Raw genomic sequence first — 19,070 nt, 5'->3', positions numbered from 1 at the left:
CAAATCTTAAAACCTCCCTAAACTTAAAAGCAGCAAACTCCCCAACTCAAACCTCCGCCTCCTTCAGGAAAACTTTCCCTGCTACAATCCCACAATCCTTTGCCAAATAGGTCGGTGTACTTGTACGGTTTTGTGGTTTTGTTACGGGCCATCTGTCCTGTCACGGTGGGTTTTTAGCAAATCAGAAATCGAGTTGGCCATGGTGTGGATTTGTTCCGTGCCTGGCTACTTTCAGCCGAGAATAAAGTTACTAACCTAGTACGTGGTAACACCGCTGTGCTCACAGGGACACCGGGAGTTCTACTCTGTCCGATGTCACTGTAATGACCAAGTTGGGACAGCAAATGGTGGGGAGGCTTGTGAAAGAAAAAAGAAAGAACCTTCTAACCTGCAGCTGCTTCAGTCCCACCTCCCTCCCTCTTCCTCCCACTCTCCTCTCCTCTCTCTGTGTCTCTGTCTCTGTCTCTGTCTCTCTGTCTCTGTCTCTGTCTCTCTCTCTCTCTCTCTCTCTCTTGCCCTCTCTCTCATCTTCTATCCTTTCCTCCTTTTCTGCCCTTCAGTTTTTTCCCTTTCTTTCCTCCCTCCGTCTTCCCTCCCTTCCTCTCCTCATAGATGAACAGGAAATAAATAAGTGCTTTCATGCTTTCACGATAAAGGACCTGTAAGCAAGCACATCGGAGGAAAAGAAGTGCCAGAGATTTCTTAAGGAGGTTAAAAGGGAGATTGAAGTCTAAAAAGCCATTTCCTGTCTGTAGGTAGAACAAAGTGCTTTGAGTATGGAGTGGAAGGGGGCAGCCTCCTCCATGCTAGTGCCGGCTGGCAGGCTGACCCTCCAGAGATCTAGTGCACCACTGGTGCCTGGCAGGCACCTATGAAGGGGCTGCTGAGGCAGCTATGAAGGGGCTGCTGAGGCACCTATGAAGGGGCTGCTGAGGCACCTATGAAGGGGCTGCTGAGGCACCTATGAAGGGGCTGCTGAGGCACCTATGAAGGGGCTGCTGAGGCACCTATGAAGGGGCTGCTGAGGCAGCTATGAAGGGGCTGCTGAGGCACCTATGAAGGGGCTGCTGAGGCAGCTATGAAGGGGCTGCTGAGGCAGCTATGAAGGGGCTGCTGAGGCACCTATGAAGGGGCTGCTGAGGCACCTATGAAGGGGCTGCTGAGGCACCTATGAAGGGGCTGCTGAGGCAGCTATGAAGGGGCTGCTGCTGCTGCTGCTGCTTTTGTTAGCTGTTAGTTGGAAGCCTAGATGTGCTGACCCTGGTAGGCTCAGGGCCAAACATAGATCCCACATTTATACCAAATCATGACCTCTCCATCTGAGTTCTGTCCCCCCCCCCCCATTTGTCCCTGAACACAATGCACACAGTTTTCCGTGTTGCTGGGAAGGTGTTTCCATGGTTGCAACTTAAAAATAATTTTCTGAATTATATCTGAGTTGCCGCCTGCCATCCCTGGGACCTCTCTCGACTCAGAAGTTGAGGTCACCTGTTGAAGCCCTGGGGAACTGTCACCGTTTTCTTCTCTCAGTTTGTAGCAGGGTGTAGGTCCTAGCACGGGTGGGAGCTATGTGTCTCGGCTAAGATGAGTTGACTCATTTTGACAGAAGGTGTACGTACATGTGCTGATGTGTGCGTGGATGGGCTGAGGCTGAGGTGACGCACCTGCCTCCTGTGTGTGCATTTGCTGCTTGATATTGCCTTGTCCTGTCCTCTGGAGTGTGTCAAGTCGTGGGTAGGGATGCTGGGCTGTCCCTTCGGATGTGAATTCACAGAGGGGGCATGAGGGAGCTCATGGATAATTGGAAACCTTTCCCTGCACTGATATTATTTTCTGGTACTGTAACCTTTTAGGGTCTAAAAACTCATTTTAATTTGGATCTGGGAGAATGTCTGAGCAAGGAGAACTGACCCCGACCATACTGGAAGAAGGGCGGACCGAGACAGAGTCTGCCCCGGAAAATGGCATCCTCAAGTCGGAAAGTCTGGATGATGAGGAGAAGCTGGAACTGCAGGTGAGCTACGAGGCTCTGTGTGTCCTTAGCCTTCCATCTCTAGGAGGTATCAGAGGCAGCCTTAGAAATTTGGTTGGTCCTTAAGAGATTAGGAGATCAATGAAGGAGTCATCCCCCAACTTTGTTTTCTTTTCTTCTTCTTTTTTTCTTTTTCAATGATGCCATAAAATGAGTGACAAAACCATCCAAGAAGCATATTTAGTTGTTTGCTGCGTGTGTGTGTAGGAGCCCAGTACCCTTTGCTAGATCGCTTCACTCTGGTTGTATAAGACCTTTACGGGTGTGCTTTAGGCTCTGGAAGTCTTGACACAGATTCCTTGTTACATGGAAAGACAAAGAGACAGCTCATACATGTCAAAGCCCTGTATCCTATCCATCATAGACATGTTAAGGTTCAATCTTATTTTCAAGCAAATGGAAACTCAAGAGTCTCCAGCTAGAGTCAGAACACTAAAACAGACTGGGGTGGGGACCTGGAAACAGTTGGGGGAAGCGAGAGGCAGGATTACATACACAGTGATTTACAAGGGGAAAAAATGATGTTGGTCCAGGCATGGCAAAGTGTGCTTGTAAAGGTTACAGCTCTTCACTGAACCGATTTACAAATGTGTTAGCTTTTTCCATGAGCCAGCCTTATCCACAGAGTGACCAGAGGCTTTCCAGGTTGTTTTTTCTCTCCTGCTTTTGCTAGGAGGATAAAGGGCTGAAAGTGACAGTGTCAAATGGTTGGGTCGTAGGCCAGGAGGGTGTCCTTCCCAATGGTCACAATATCTTTGCTTCCATCAAGGAGGATACCTCTATTATCAATGATAATAATGTCTTCCCCTTTGATTTTTCTCTCCCCACCCACTTCTGTCTTTCTCTCTCTCTTTCTTGTTTACTGTGTGTGTGTGTGTGTGTGTGTGTGTGTGTGTGTTTGTGTGTGTGTGTGTTCTGTTTCTGCTTCTGCTTCTGCTTCTACCATGCAGCGGCGACTGGCAGCTCAGAACCAAGAGAGAAGAAAATCCAAGGTAAGGGTCTTCAGGGTCCCAGGGGAATCAGTGTCATGGCACGTTTTACATCCGAGCTGAAGATGTGCCCACATCTCAGAGGCTGAGATGGGTCCTGGCTGTCCTATTACAAGTTAGCTCTTATGTTCACCTTCTGTTCCTCTGTGGATTTTACTTGCTCAGAATCTGAACATCCATGTTTTCCTGTTTATAGTAAGAGGTTAAGTGGTGCTTTACCCAATCCACATCCATGGGAGGTTTTCTCTTATTGTTGGCTAGAATTTAGAGCAGACATTTTAATCTTTCAAGTGATCTCTGCCTGGAAATAAATGGACAGTGTTGCTCAGTGCTTGGGGCACCTCCTTAGTCCAACCTTTTTCTAATTTAGTTTTAATGGAAATGTGTCCTGCCGAGTGTTTCTCGTGATATTTTTAAGAAATGACATTCATTCACGCTTCATGCACAAGTCAAGACTGTTAAGGACTGTTGGGTGAGATGGTGTTTTTATTCTTGGCACTGGCTCTGTGGTACTTCTCTTTGCTCTTTGCACCCAGAACCATGGAGCACATTAGGTCCTGGATGGAGAGATCTGATTTGGGAATATTCGTGCAAATGTGGTGGCCATGCTTTGACAGCCTGAGAATGTTTTCTGCTTCTGTTTTTTTTTTTTTTTTTTTTTTTTTTTTTTTTTTTCTCTCCTTAATCTCAATCCCTAGTCAGGAGCAGGCAAAGGGAAGCTGACCAGAAGTCTTGCTGTCTGTGAAGAGTCTTCAGCTAGACCTGGAGGGGAAAGTCACCAGGATCAGGTATAAAAGCTGGTATTAGAAGGGATTGCATGACTACATCTCCATGTGCATGATCAGGCACAAACCTGATATTAAATGGGGTTGCATGACCGGATTTTTGTGTGCATGGCCAAAGACTAATTTGACACTAAACGTTTTTTGGGAGAAAACAGGAATCGAAGAAAGAGCATTTTCTTGCTTCCTCCTGGTCATAAGAAATTCTGCCTAGTTGAGAATTTGGGGGCTGGGGGTATAATTTAGCAAGTAAACTGCTTCCCACCCAAGCAATTGGGCCTATGTTTAAGCTCTGGAACCCCCTTAAGCCCTGAATATGATGCATATACTTGTAATCTCAGCCCTGGGGAAGTAAAAGACAGACAGAAAGATTCCTGGGATTCAAGGGCCAGCGGCTCAAGGCCTAACCAGGGAGCCCCAGGTCCCTGTGAGAGACTGTTTGGAAAACAAATAAATAAATAATAAAAGTGGCAGATAGCAACCGAGGAGAAATACCTGAGACTGGCTGACTTCTGACTCCACATATACAGGCATTCAAACTCCCGGATGTACCTCCCACAAATATGCAAATAACCCCCACACACCCCCACACACCCCGAATCTCCCACAACCAGTCTAAATGTATATCACAGGATATTGCATTTGTTTTTTTCCAGACTCTCTGAAAACTGCAAATGGAAAGGAACTCAAAAGAATTTAGATTAAAACTTAATTTAAAAAAATATATAAAATGAAATCCAGTAAGCACGAAGTGCTGGATGTCCACCAAGGCTCTCTCTTGATAAGGCTGAACCAAATACACCCCAAACATCCTGTCTTTATGGAGACAGCTTACCTCTCAGCTCCCCAAATGAACCTGCCTATAGATAAAACATCACTCTTGGCTCCTAGGAGATTTAAGAAGTAGTGTGTAAGCACCCTGAACTGTGGAGAAATGCTGTTGTGGCCTTCGAGAGGTTGTTTTGGTTTTTGTTTTAACTACTGCAAAAATGGTCCAGAGAAGCGTCTGAACTGGTGGCAAATTTGGAACTAACCAGCTGCCGCACACCTCCACCCTTATCTTTGATCCTCAAAACTTAAAATCGCAGGGTTCTTCACATCTTCTTCGTTACTGCTTTCTTTCTTTCTTTTTTTTCCCCCTTTCTTTTTAACTAGTATGTTTATGGAAAATATAGCCTTGATGCTGAAATTTTGCTAATTTTCTCAGAGGTCAAAGGCAGCCAAGACAAAAGGCAGAAGATGTCTGAGCCCAAGGGAAGGAAAATTGATTACAAAATCCTTGATTTTTGTTTGGATTTCTTTGGCTTCTCTTTCATCTTCTCCCTCCCCCTTTTTACTTTTATTGAAATCCTCTAAATTCTCTTTATGGATACAGAGAGACACATGGAGAGTGCTTTCTTTAAAAAGAACCAAGATAAATAAATAAATACATTTCTTATAGTTTTTTTTTTCTCCCTAAGAGTGTTTTCTTTTCTAGTCTCATTTTCTTCACATGCCATTCATGTGGAGGGGCACAGACAAGCACTTATTCAGTGGCCATTACTGTGTGTCATAGTCCTTACCCCTCCTCCCCTTTTAAAACTTGGGCTCTGAGAAACATGTGGCTTTCCTTCAGCATTTTGTGTGTGCTTCCATTTTTAATGGAGATGGAAAATGTGGACCGATGTGAATCCCATGCCTGTACCCTCCAAGCGGACAGATGGCTTGTCCTGTACAGCATCTGAGTTATGTGAAACCCTGTAGATGAACAGGCTCTGGGAGAAGTAACCGGCCCAGCCCTGTCTGCTCTTTGTCTCTTTTGACAAAGCACGGGAGTTTTGGTAAGAGACATTTGTATCATAGCAGCCAATTTTAGAGGCAGGTCTAGCAGTACCTCCACCCAGAGGGTGTGCAAACGGTGCTTTGTTCCTGCTGGTTCTAAACCCAGAAAACAGGATTAACGTTGGAGCAGAGAATTAGGCCCCTTAAGCTTTTTTGTTGACTAGCCAAAGAGTGATGGAAATAGGGGGTTGGCAGAAGACCAACAGATACATATACAGCAAGTCACCCGATCTTAGAGTTTATACGCAATGCCTTCACTAGATAACACTGAACACGTAGAAAGTGTGTGGACTGACTCCCAGAGAAGTATACAGTACATGGAATGTATTGCTTCCCCCTCATTTGTATATTCACAGTATTTGGAAAACTGCCTTCATTTTCCTGTGTGGGAAAAGCTCTCTTGTTCCCTGCGTTACTTGATCTCAGACCCACACCTGATGGCTCAGTCTGTCTTTGAGTAAAGGAAGCGTGTTTTTTTTTCTAATGTTATAATATTTACTGACAAGTGTGTTACTGCAACTTGAATCATTCTTTTACTGTTGTTGGGTATAAACTTATCCTGTACCAATGTATTCATTAACACTTGTATTTTAATATTGAGCGTATCAATAAAAATATTTAAAAATAACAGATTGTTTTTTACCAATGCTACAGCACTTTTTGTGTATTCTTTCTACACCATGGTCTATATTTATGTGTAGAAATATATATTTTTTTAACCTGAGTATAGAATTTGTCAACACACGGCAGCAGTCTGTACATTCATCTACAGGGGATGTCTTTGGCTTCAGTTTTTGTGTCTAGAATTTGTTGCCAATGTGATGATTTTTTTTTAGATTTCCAATTTAGAGAGGGCTGGATGGTTCTGACAGTTTTGAAGAAGAAATGGGACCACTGTTTCATAACCCACGTCCCCACAGCTTCTCTATGAGTCTACTGATGGCATGGCTCTTCCTCAGACACGTCTCAGCTGGAATTGTCCTAGGGGATTCCTGAGAAAGTAAAAGCAAACTCCAAACACTAGCTTCTCCTTGAAACTGATTGCAACAGTTCTCTGTCCCTATTCACAAGAAGAATGACCACAGTGGAATGTCAGCCCAATTTGCATATTTTGTATAGGTCTACCCTTCTCCAGAATAACCTCCCAGGAGTCAGAAAACCCAGCTTAGTTAAGAATTTATGATGACAGCCTGTTTTATCTCATCTCCCATATACTGGAGGTTAGAGATCTTTCTTGTTTTCTAGTTGTCTCTCGCCACCAATGGCAACTTCCCTGCAGCTATCATTTCTAATGGGGGTCCCGACTCATTGGAAACATGACCCACCCTCTGCCTAACTCCATGAAGCAGTCTCATTGAGTGGTCTCTCACATACCACACACACAAAGCCAGCGCAACTTCCCTAAGCCATCAGGGCACCAATCAGCATACACTTTGTAGAAACTACAAAAATCCAAACAAAGCATCATGTGGTGTTTTCTGCCCCAAAGAAGCAAATGTGCAATCAAAGTAATGGATCCTGCCTGTCAATCAATATAAGCTGATCAGTTTCCAGAAAAAAAAAATAGCAATGTAGATGGATTTCAACACTGTACTCTGTACCAAGAAGTAGCTCAAGAGATTATGTTTGGGGAAGAATTAATTACATTTACCCAAACATAAATTTACAGATAACTTACAGAAACAGAGCAGGACTCATGGCATTTTTCAAAAGGCAATGCTTTTTTGTGACTCTGAATTCTAACAAAATATTAATGACACTCATAAGCAAGTCCTGTGACCCCAGATCTAAGATTCTAGCAGTTGTGGGGCTCAGTTTCCTATGTGTGGGGTATCTTTCTTAGCCTGGTTCCACGGTAGAATTTCTACCATAAATTGGCTGTTGGCTGCTTTCTTTCTCTCTGTTCTAACTGTAATTCTGACTCCTGGAACCTGTCTGTGTGAACGTTTCTCCTTATAAGGAACTCGAGAAGAGAATTGGAGAAGCCATTTTTAGACATGATAGTGGCTCCAATGTGAGCAGATTAAAGGATGCCCCTCCCCCACACATTTAAAAATAAACCTGTAGAGAAAAATAAGAGTTGTGATCTACAGGAGTTTAGTGTGATTAACATTAATATTCATGAGGCAAAGTTTAATAGTAGACGTGCCTTTTGACCTCCCTTTGACTTCTGGATTTCAGTTCACCATAAAGGGCAAGTGTTTTTTTTTTTTTTTTTTTTTTTTTTTTTCCTGACAGGCTTAATTTTTTTAAACCACTTAAGAAATAGGAATACATACCTAGCTCTCATTTTTCAATACCTAGTAACCTCTATGTGAAATGGAAGCCAGGCAGAGATGATTACTTCTGGCCCTAAATTATTATATTTTTTCCCCAACAGGAATCAATTGACTTGCAGCTTTCCAGTTTCCCCAGCCTACAAGAGGAGGATAAATCTAGGAAGGATGATTCTGAGAGAGAAAAGGAAAAGGATAAGAACAGAGAGAAACTCTCTGAGAGACCCAAGATCAGAATGTTATCAAAAGGTGAATTTGAAAAACATTTCTTTACCTTGCTTAACACGGGTACATGCATACGGGCACATTGCAGACGGACACCAATGTTTATAGCCCCGGGCACTGTACACCTAATTTTCCAAGTGGCCCTGCACGTGTAAGAGAGAGAGGAAAAAAAGAGACCTTGACTTTCTTTTTGTTCCTGCACCCTTATTTGTGTAACTAGAGAGGTTATTTTTAGAATCACTTATTTCTTTGAATTCCCATTTGAATCTACTGTTCTCCATGACAAGCTGAGGGGAAAGAAGGGAATTGATATCCGCTCTTGCATTCAAGTTCACTGACAACTGACTCAGATTGACGAACAATGGTGATACACCATTGATTTTCACTCTCAGCCTTATCTTAAAAGACAGTAGCAAGGGCCTTAGTACCTCCCCATAGTAAGCCACATGGGAATAGAGGTCAGTGGAATCCCTGACACCGAGACCTTTGGTCTCTGTATCTGGCCACCATTGCATGTTGTTTCATTTGAAAACAAAAATCACATTCCTATTCAGAAAAGAGCCATTCCTCCTAAAAAGAACCCCACAGGCCTGCAGTTCTGTTAGACTGTGGATGCACCTGTCATTGCGCCAAGTAGAAAGAAGCCAAGCTGGAATGGAAAGTGAGCTGGCCAATCCGAGCAGCCATACTCTAACTGTGTATGCTCTGCAAACTGACTTCTGCTTGCAACAGTTAGTGTCTGGAAACCCTCACGCTCGAGGTGTGTAAGAGGAAAGAGCTTAACATTTCTAGAATGGCCGTATAAGCCTGAATTTATCCAGGACCAGGAGACCAGAAGGACTTGCGAACATCGATTCCCTTGCCATGTTTTATACTTATTAATATTTATATAGTTTTGTAATAGAAGCTTCATTTTAAAAATAAACTTGTCCTGTTTTAATTTAAAAGGGGGAGGGGTTGTCAAGGGATCACAAGCTCTTGAGGTCTCTGTGGGCTGGATGTACCTGTCATGTGGAGGCAGATCTTTACTGGGTTGTAGCACAGAGCACACTCCACCACTAGCAGCGAGCACACTTCCCCTCCTCTCACACCAGGGCCTTCCCACAGTCAAGGTCTCAAATCTCAAGTCTTATTTCTGCTGTTATGATCCTTGCTTACCCGTATTTGCACCCTCCGAACTGCCTTTGAAATTCACCTGAGCTGGAAGGAAACCAGAAAGTTTTCAAACCCTGCCCCACCCGCTATTCCCACCACTGTCCATCCTGACAGCTCAACCCCATCCTGCTGTTTGTTTTCAGATTGCAGCCAAGAATATACAGATTCTACAGGCATAGACCTACACGAGTTTCTAATTAACACGCTGAAGAACAATTCCAGGTAAATTTAAATTGCGAAACAAGCCTTTATGGTGGTGTTGGGGAGGGGGGAGGGTCAGATAGAATATTCCAAAATGACTAGTCAGAATACTTTAAAGAAATCAAGTACAAAAAAAAAAAAGAAAGAAAGAAAGAAAGAAAGAAAGAAAGAAAAGAAAGAGAAAGAAAGAAAAAGAAAAAAGAGAAAAAGAAAAAGAAAAACCAGACAGCTTCCTTGATGTCTCTCCTGAACTTGCTCTGAGAAGTGCAAGTTTGATTGATAGTTTGTAGTTTGAATCTCCTTGTGGGTGGCTAATCCTAATAGTTACATAGTTGCTCACTGTATGAGTTAGAGTGTACCAACTCTGCTTTACTAACCCCAAGGATATATAGAAGTAAAGGGGAGGAAAGAAATGATCAGTAGTCTTCCGTCAGCCCCTGATGCCTGGGTGCAGGCACATAACCATGTTCACATTGCTCCAGCTGGGCTTCTCTCCAGTTTCATTGGACTTCAAGTCTTTAGTGGTTGATTTTTTTTTTTTATCATTCGAAATGTGCAAGTCCATACTTAGCATTAAAAGGATGACATGAAATACCACCAAATATTTAACGAGTGAGAGGAAAACAAGACTTCTGAATTCAAAGTCATGGCACGCAAGCCAAGGAGTCAACATAGTCCGAAGAGGAGTTAGAGTGAGGTCTGCTCTCTTTCCCCATTTTGAGTTTGACAAACTGAAAGCACACGAAAGTTTCCCTTTGGACATTTATTTTACAGGGACAGGATGATCCTCTTGAAAACGGAGCAGGAGATGATCGATTTCATTGCTGACAGCAAGTATGTTCAATGATGATGCTGCCTAATTCGATGGCATGTCTTAGCTCAGTGTCTGACTTAATGACTCACTTATTCCGCACAGAGCTGTAGATAGGTAAAACGCCGGTTCATACGGTTCTTGGTATGTTCAATGGAGAAGTCACTGGATTTTTGGAGTGGTCATTACTTGATCATATGTGTTCTTGCCTGTTAAATTTCTGGCAAAACAGCCATAAATGGGGGGTCTTTGTTTAGCCCCCACTAATTTGCATGGAGGAGCTGTAACAAGAAGCCACCCTTTTCATTTTTACGATAGTTTTTTAATGGGCTCCAGCTGGCTGCAGTCAGTTATGCCTGGAAATAATTGTGCTGCATTTGTTGTAAACTGGGTAATGACACACGTCCGGATAGATATCTGCAATCTCTATTATGTCATGGAGCCTGTCCCCTGCCTGCCTCTGTTGATAAGGTATCATGAACTAACCCAGAACACTTTGCAACTGACAAAATAAACCCGAGGCTATGAAACAGCGGTGCTTGCTGCAGCTTGGTCAATAAATCTGTGATAGCAGAGATTTGTCTTCGAGAGAAGACGTCAGGAGGTGTTGGAATGAAAGACGCCAAGTGTTTCTGGGTAAAAGTGGATAGTGATGTGTAAATCCCTGTAAAGTACACTGTTGGCATGAAATGAAGATGCTGACTTCACTTCTCCTGTAACTGTTTCAGTAACCACTATAAAAAGTTCCCCCAGATGTCATCCTATCAGAGGATGCTGGTCCATCGGGTGGCAGCATACTTCGGGTTGGATCACAACGTGGATCAAACTGGAAAATCTGTCATCATCAACAAGACCAGCAGCACCAGAATGTAAGTCCCAACTTGGTGTCTGTTTGGATGTTTTCTTTTGTTCTCAGGGATCGGGTTTTAAGAGCGCACTATTCGTTGTGGGGTATATGACACTGAATATGCACAGGACTGGCTGTCTTTCTGTCCTAGCAGCAGTGGGGCATCAGGGATCCATGGAAAAGCAGATGAGAACCAGGGAAGTTTGTAAAGCCTGGGCAGTGAAATGAACTCGTCTCCTGGTTTGTCTGCCTGTTTTCACAAACTCACAATTTTGTTCTTTCTGTTAGTCTTCCATGAAATTACACAAAAGATGGTGGGGGAACTTCACTTCAGTGTAGCTCACAGATAACAAACCACGGGCATTGTTTGGGGAGTGTAGATCAGTGGTAAAGGATTTGGATGACACCAAGTTTGTTAGATTCCTGGTGCTGCAGATGAATAAAGCCTAAGTAAGTAAGTAGTAAGTTCTTTCTGCAGTGCCAGGCATGATGGTATATGCCTGTGATCCCAGTACTCTGGAGACTGAAGCAGAAGGACCAGCAGTTTAAGAATAGCCCTATATACATCCTATGATTCTGTGGAAAGGAAGTGGAGGGAAGAGGATGGAAGGGGAGGGCAGTAGAAGATGGGTTAGGGAAGGAGGAATGGGTCAAGGATAAAGCTTCTAAAACTGTGACACACAGAGACACTTGTCCCTTTCTTTCCCTTTTTTTTTTTCTTCTGACTTTGGGGACACATGCACTTGGCACAAAGCTCAGAACAGGATACAGAAACCTTGCTTCTCAGTCCTGGCATAGTGCCTGGGCAGCCCAGCCTGCTGCAGTTCGTCTTTGCTGTCTCGTTATCTGTGAGACAGAGGGCTTAACATGACAGCTATCTAACTTTTAGGCCAAGAAGACAATATTTGGGTTTTCTTGAGCTAATAACTAACTGTCTTCCATCTTAAAAACTTTTCCTGTCTATACTGAGTCATCCGGAGCCTGCTCATGAGGTCTTCATTTGCCTTGACCTACAATTGTCTGCTTTGAAACCCTCTAGCTTTCAAATAGTGCTTTAAGCCACTTCTTTAACCAAATGGGTGGCACCCTCAAACACTGTAAACTGTCATTTAGAAACACAAAACAAACTCTCTTTTCCTTTGGGGTGTTTGGTGATCACCTGGTCTTTGTGTCAGAATGTTAGTGCAGGCACTTTCCCGTTGAATGGAGTTCTCATGGGTAAACCACGCTTTCTTTTCTGTGCAGAGAAGGTTACAGCAAGTGGGGTGGCCTTTAGGCTCCTGATCTCCCGGGAGGGAGATCAGCCTGAGCTCAGCAGAGGCACAGGGACACTTAGGAGGAGAAGCACCCAGTGAGAAGCCTGGACCGAGAGTGGTTATTATCTCAGGGACACTGTTGGTGCTTCATGGCTTTTCCCCTCAGGAGTTTCAAATTGCTTATATATCTGTAGAGCCGTTGGAAGTGGATAATGTTTAAGAGCTCTCGAGGCTTCAGAATTATTGGGTCCCGAGGTTGTATTCTACTGTGCTGGCAAAACACATCTCAAAATTTAGCAGCTTTCCACTCACCCCGACTGCTGACACGGCTGTCGCAGATATTAAAGGTCACTCTTCTTTAATCTGCCGCATTGTTTTTCTGTTCTCCATCAAACACACCCAGCTGGTTTTTGCTGCATTATTATTTCTGTTCTTTTTTACACTTCATTCTAGTTTCTCTGGTGGTTTGCAGGTGCCATACAGCAGAGAAAGACACCCCGAGAACAAAGCAGGGGAGGCAGTGACTTCTGTTTCTATTTGGTTTCTTATATTGCTCGATGAGGTCATTGGGAAGTGTGGATCTGTGTGTAGACAGTGTAGATGAAGTCTGGTAGATTGACAACTCCTAGGTAGTGCATTTGTTAGTAGTTACAATGATTTTCCAGTCTCAGAGTCATGGATATGAATCTGTGTCTATACACTTATTGATGATGGTTTTATGCCTCTGCGAATACTCTTGATAGAAGTTTAGCCTTGTCTATAAAGCTGCCTTTTATACTTCGGCCGCTCCATTTAAAGTAAATTTTAACTTAGCTAAATCTACATCCAATTTGAGTTTTCAAATTCGGTGTCTTCATCAGGTTAGTAACATTTCAACTGCTGACAGGGTCAGAACACAATAGAGCATGTCGATTACTCCAGAAACTCCTGAACACTCCCCTAAATCCTTACGTTTCCTTCAGACTCTCCACCACCACAGTAGAATGTGATCTGTCTTTACAGTTTTCACTCTCTGACCAACAGAAGTCCTGTTGCTAAACTTCTTCCTTTCCAGAGAAGCACAGACCTCTTCGGTCACTTTTAGAAAGGGTGACTGTGTCAACACATACATGCCTGCAGCATGTCTTTCTATGTGAGCCACATGAATGCTGCTGTCCGCAGGGATCAGAAGAGCATCAAATCTCGCTAGATCTGGAGTCATAGGCAGTTGTGAGCTGCCCGGTGTAAATTTTGGGAGCTGAACCCGGGTGCAATGCAAAAGTAACAGGTAATTTTAGCTGCTAAGCCATCTTGTCATCCCCCACCTTGCTTTCTTCCTGAGCATTGTGAAGCAGACTGCATTTGTTTAGTCTCAGGAGGGCGAGCAGTGAGCATGGACAGATGGTACCTCCTGAAGATAGTGACTATTTTGGTGCCAGCACCAAATCCAATCTGATCACCTCATCTTCCCTGTCATTTCACCCTTATCATCCCTCCATTGCTCAATTCATCCCTAACCCCAGAGTAAGCCATGGACTTTTTAGCTGGAGCACGAAGCCCCCTTTATCCGTCCCAACCACCACGTTCTTCACCCTCTGTCATTTACATGGCTCTTAGGGGGCAAAGGTGCCAGTGGTAGAATTTTGAGGGTAACTGCCACCTCTCTGGAAAAGGAGCAAGAAGGGACGAGGACAAAATAAAGGCTATTTGAAGAGTAGCATATTGCAGTTTTCAAGATGTGGATCACTTTAGCAGTCCAAGCAAAGACTTGTTTCATGAGAACGGACAGATGTTATAGTTGTCTACTGCCAGGGTGTTTGGGTTTGAAGGTAAACACAGACCGTTAAGATCTAGGTGCCCTGAAGTTTTCAGTTACCATTTATTTGTGGGGCAGGAATCTGTATTCTCTGCAAATGTGAAGCGTTGCTTCACCAGAGCAATTGATAGTCATTGGAAGCCCAGGCTAATTTTTACTTATTGTGGGATTGAAATATATTTACTCATAGAAGGAAGAGAGCTGAGATGAAACTTCTTCCCATGGTCCACTGTAAGTGATGTGTTCGAGGAGCACCTTTCCAATGTGTTCAAGTTTCTGCATCTCCCATGCAAATCCTTGAAAAAAAACCCACACATTTTAAATGTCATCATGGCTGAGGAGAACAGGTCCAGAATATGAACTCTTTGGATGGAGTATGGAAATGGGCTATAAAGCAGAGGAGAAAACACAATTTTTATATACTGGTTTGTTGTTTGGTATGGTTCGGTGAGTTTTCGTGGTCCTATAAGATGTGCAGATAAATGTAGATACAGGAGTTATCTTCGCTGCATCAGCTACAACTGAGGGTCATCAGCTTCCTTCTGCCATGCGTGAGGATGAGGAAGGTTTAAGATATCTTAAATAGGGACTAGAGACTGTTAAGTGTTTCACAGAGAGAAAATAGCTTCATATGAAATTTAGATTGTTTGGGTCATAAGAGACAATCCATAAGAACCTTGTAAAAGTATGACTGGACCCTGTGCGCTCTTCTCTGTCATATCCTCTCTTCTCATCCATTAGGTCCCCCGTGATGGAAAGGACTGGTCTCCAGAAAATACTCTGGAATGATACCATTTCTTACTGAGAATCATGGTGCGTGCTATGTGTGCACTGCAACCTATGCTTTAATTCTTGGTTTATGGATACAATCACATCTAACCCTACAGAGAGAATTTCAGTTGCGGGGCCTTCTCTACAGAGAAGAAATAATAAGCAGCACTCAATTCTAAACCAGTGGGTCTAGCATGATGGTTGTTTTAAGTCAAACCATCTCAGCTACTGAGCCACATCCTCAGGATGTATGGCTACATTCAATGTGGATTTCTGCAGTGTGTAGTTTGGTCTACTCTACTTTGCTCAATGACTGGGCACTCTTAAACCTTCCCCCCTACCTCAGGCCAGTGGTCACTTACCTGAAAACTCACATGGCTGGTTGACTTTATCTCCTACTGTTACTGTATTCCCTTCTGCTTCCTTCGCCCTCCTGATTCTCCCTGCATCCTACCCTTGCAACTTTCAGTGTGCCATCCCATGCTCATCCATTGGCTGCTGGCATCTTTATCAATAGATCAAAAACCAATTGGAAACAAGGACCTTCAGTTTCTGCACACACAGTTTCAATGCATTAGCACCATTCTCCAACAGATTTCAAGTGTTTGATTCCTTTGTTGCCTGATAAAAAAAAAAAAAAAATTATTAGGATTAAGGAGCCCTTGTTTTAATGACGTCTTATAGATATACCTTCTCATATAAGTAAAAACCAGAATATTTTTATAGCTCTATGGTCCTTGTTGTATATTTCTGGTTTGTCGTTTCTACCAGGGCTTGTTGAAGAAGAGCATCATTGAGCCATATTTATTAATAGTGTTAGTATAGAAGATAAATCAACACATTCTGTACTGATGGCTACACTGCCATTAGTAGCCCTAGATTCTCATCCCACACACAGCAGCTTCAGCTCCATGGGTAATGAGGAAACACAATGGTGAACTTCGGAGTGAAGTCATTAGCAGTTTTATGTTAATGCTTTCAATACTTTGGGGAGTCCCACAGAACATGTGACTTTGTAGCAGAAAGGCTGTATTCTTGGTGCCCTTTTGCAGTAGATAAAACTGAGGAGAGCTAATACTCAAAAAATTATAGGAAAGAAAAGGTTCATCTATTGGGTCCAAACAGATGGATGCTACCATTCTGCATTTATTGAGCAATTAGAAAGAGCCGAGCTTTCTGTGGAGATGGGGGTATCCACTTCTTATAACCATATAACAAAAGTCTCTTGTAAAAGTCACACCAGTGCCTGGACTGGAGGAGAAACTTGCTGAGAGGGAAAGAGAAAGAGTCCCAAGCTTTTGTGGGAGATACTCAGGACAGTGATGCAGTCTGAGTAAACCTTTGTATGTTAGAGAATTAACAAAATCATCTGGGCCTGTAGTGTTGCTTGTTTTCTAGGCCCCAGAACTAACCAAGAAAGAAGAGGTAAGAGTGTGTGGACACGTTTCCAGACACACTGTCTGGTTTATCACCGAAGTCTTAGCGGCTAGTGTGGAATCACTAGCCTATGAAATTGTCTGACTTTGACTTAAAACAGCAGCTTTAGTGCCTAAGAAGAAGCCCCATGGTTTCGTAGTTGTTGTTACTGTTATTTATTTTGCCACATTCCATTAGTTTCATTGCCTGTCTCTCTGAATTTTGACAGCAACTGTGTTTATTCTCAAGCACATTGGATTTACCACTATTGAACTTCTGATTGACTGTCAGGCTTAGTAGTACCACCCATTAAAAATCTACAGTGCAGGTACTAGGGTGTATATTACTTGTATACAACAAAAGGCCTTTATAATCTTCATTCTTTATAATATCCCTTGAGATGGAACCCAGAGTCTCATGTTTGCTAGATTAGAGCTCTACTAGTGAGCTAATGCCCACACCCCTGTCTCTTTCTTTCTTTGTAATGTTATTTTTGTCTTCTGACAAGGTATCACTGTATAGCCCAAGCTGGGCTTACATGTGTGAGCTACTGCCTCAGCTTCCCTTGTAGCTGTGATCATTAACAGAAGAGTCCACTCTAGACCAATGTTATCATTTGGACTTTTAGATAGCAGACTAAAACTATGAAAATTTTAGCTTCATAGTCTCATTTGAAAATTTTAATTTTTTTCTATGTTACAAGCATGTGACTCTTAAATTAAGAGCTCTGTGCTTTTCTTTGTCTCTCAGATCTGCATTTTCTCTCTTTCAATTGCTTTCTACATTTAGCATGAAGATGTGCACTGTTCTTTTTTATTGAGATATTTCTTTTCTATTTTTCATCTCTTCCTTTTTTTCCCATCCCAGAGAAAAGATGTAGATCTGGAGTTTACCATGTGAAGATGGGAAACCATCTACTTACACATACATTTCCCACAAACAACATGATTGTTGCACACGTACACCTCGGTATCTTTGCATATGGCAGATCAACTTTTAACTTGTCTCAGATAATTTTCATGTTAAAAGGTTGTCATCGCTTCACAATTTCGATTTCATCTTTCACATCCACCCACTCTCCTTGCCTCAAATTCCCTTCTGTTCAGAGAGCAGAGCAAAGCTTGGCAATATCAAATGGGGTGTAGGACAGTAGTTCACTCTCCACAGCTGTGGGACAGGGGAGTGGTCCAAAGGCTCCTTTAACTCTTGGGAGGATGTTTATGAGCTTCAAGCCAGCCTGGGCTACACAGAGAATTTCAGATCAGCCTGGCTAAAAAATGTTGAAGCTAGCCTGGGCTGTAGATTGAGTCCCTCAAAAGCAAAACAGAGCAACACAAACAAAAAGAGAGTTTGATGCTCTTGAACTGAACCCCATGATTCTTGAGGCATGTAGTCCTAGACACTAGCCTGAAGGGAGATGTGTGTGGAGTAACTACTCTAGAAAATACAGTTAACTAAGGTGTTTGTCAGTAAAAGAAGAACAATGAAGCCTCTTCTAGCTAGAGAAAGCCTCTCTAGAAAGTGACACACATGATATTGAGGCGCCTTTGCTAAGAACCCATGAAGAGACAGTTCATTATTACCCTAACCTCAGGAGACTGGGTCTTTCACCCTCTCAGGCACAGACCCAGGACAGAGAGGCTGGGCCCAAGTGAAGGGGCACATTTTGCTCTCCAGAATTCTCCAAAGCACCAAGGCTTAACTTGGGGTTTCTTGGGTGTCAGGAATGGGGAGTTTCATACCCTACAGAGGACTGTTTTCACTGAAGCAAAACAAAACAAAGAACAGACATGGGGCTTCTTCCCATGTTCATAGTGTTCTTGTCTTTGGTTTAGAGCTACAAGGGGTACTGTAACACACTAGCAACATGCTAGGATCTTGCTTACTGAAGAGCTCTGTAGGAGACTGGACCTCCATCTAAGTGTATCTAAGGTTGGCTAGCACCCTGTCACTTCTAAACATGGTGAATCTACTGTTAGCTTTCATAAAGCCAGTGCTACCAATGATCTGACTAGAACCCAGAGGCTGTGCTCTGAGCACACTCCACTTCCTTCTCTGTTTCTGATTGGCAAGCATACAGTGTGGTTTGGATATTCATACATATGGCTTAATAATAAAACCAGCATCATTAACATATTCATCTCTCTAAACATTTACCCTTTCTTTAAGAAGACACCTAGATCCTCAATCATCTCTTAAGCTTAAACTCGGGGCTGTTTGTTGACTATGATCAAACTCCCTTCCAACATTATATTGTCTTCATAATATTGTCTTGCTTTTTCCTCTGAGAATATAGACTTTGTACATGAAAGAGGGGGATCTCAGAAAAACAGAGAGTGAGGAGGAAAAATAAGTTTTTAGTGTTCCCTTTTCTGATTGTATGATAAAGTTTACTATTTAATTTTGGAAACAAATGAAACATATACTTTGTACACAGAATCTGCTTCACTATTTCAAGGAGCCTTGTGCATGGCATATTGATACATCTGAGGGTTTTGTTTATTTATCTGTCTATCTGTTTATTTATGTTTGTTTATTTATTTGCTTAGCTCTCAGCATGGTAGGGATCAATGAAGCTGGTCCATCTCATAAGAGAGAAACCAAAGCCCATATCTCTCTTATGTTTGGGTCACAAATGATCAAAGCCAAAGGCCTGGAGCTTGTCCCTCTCAGCTCTTGACCTTGTTCTTTCA

The 19,070-nt window shown here is 42.9% G+C and overlaps 1 protein-coding gene across 13 annotated transcripts in view; it reads left to right on the top strand.

Annotated features, from left to right (window-relative positions):
• ARPP21 (cAMP regulated phosphoprotein 21) overlaps positions 1–19,070 on the top strand; it is a 160,199-nt gene that overhangs the window by 45,639 nt on the left and 95,490 nt on the right. For all 13 annotated transcript variants that reach the window (XM_080934817.1, XM_080934816.1, XM_080934815.1 and 10 more), the window contains 7 exons: positions 1,854–2,014; positions 2,983–3,024; positions 3,720–3,809; positions 8,005–8,149; positions 9,424–9,502; positions 10,256–10,315; positions 11,021–11,161. In XM_080934817.1, coding sequence (XP_080790943.1) covers positions 1,889–2,014; positions 2,983–3,024; positions 3,720–3,809; positions 8,005–8,149; positions 9,424–9,502; positions 10,256–10,315; positions 11,021–11,161 — 683 coding nt within the window. In that variant the 5' untranslated portion in view covers positions 1,854–1,888. The remainder of the gene's footprint in view (positions 1–1,853; positions 2,015–2,982; positions 3,025–3,719; positions 3,810–8,004; positions 8,150–9,423; positions 9,503–10,255; positions 10,316–11,020; positions 11,162–19,070) is intronic.

Source organism: Micromys minutus, assembly GCF_963924665.1.
Source record: "Micromys minutus genome assembly, chromosome: 21".
In the NCBI taxonomy this organism is placed as follows: domain Eukaryota; kingdom Metazoa; phylum Chordata; class Mammalia; order Rodentia; family Muridae; genus Micromys; species Micromys minutus.
The sequence above is the reverse complement of the archived record's forward strand: the minus strand, read 5'-3'. Positions and strand labels throughout refer to the sequence as shown.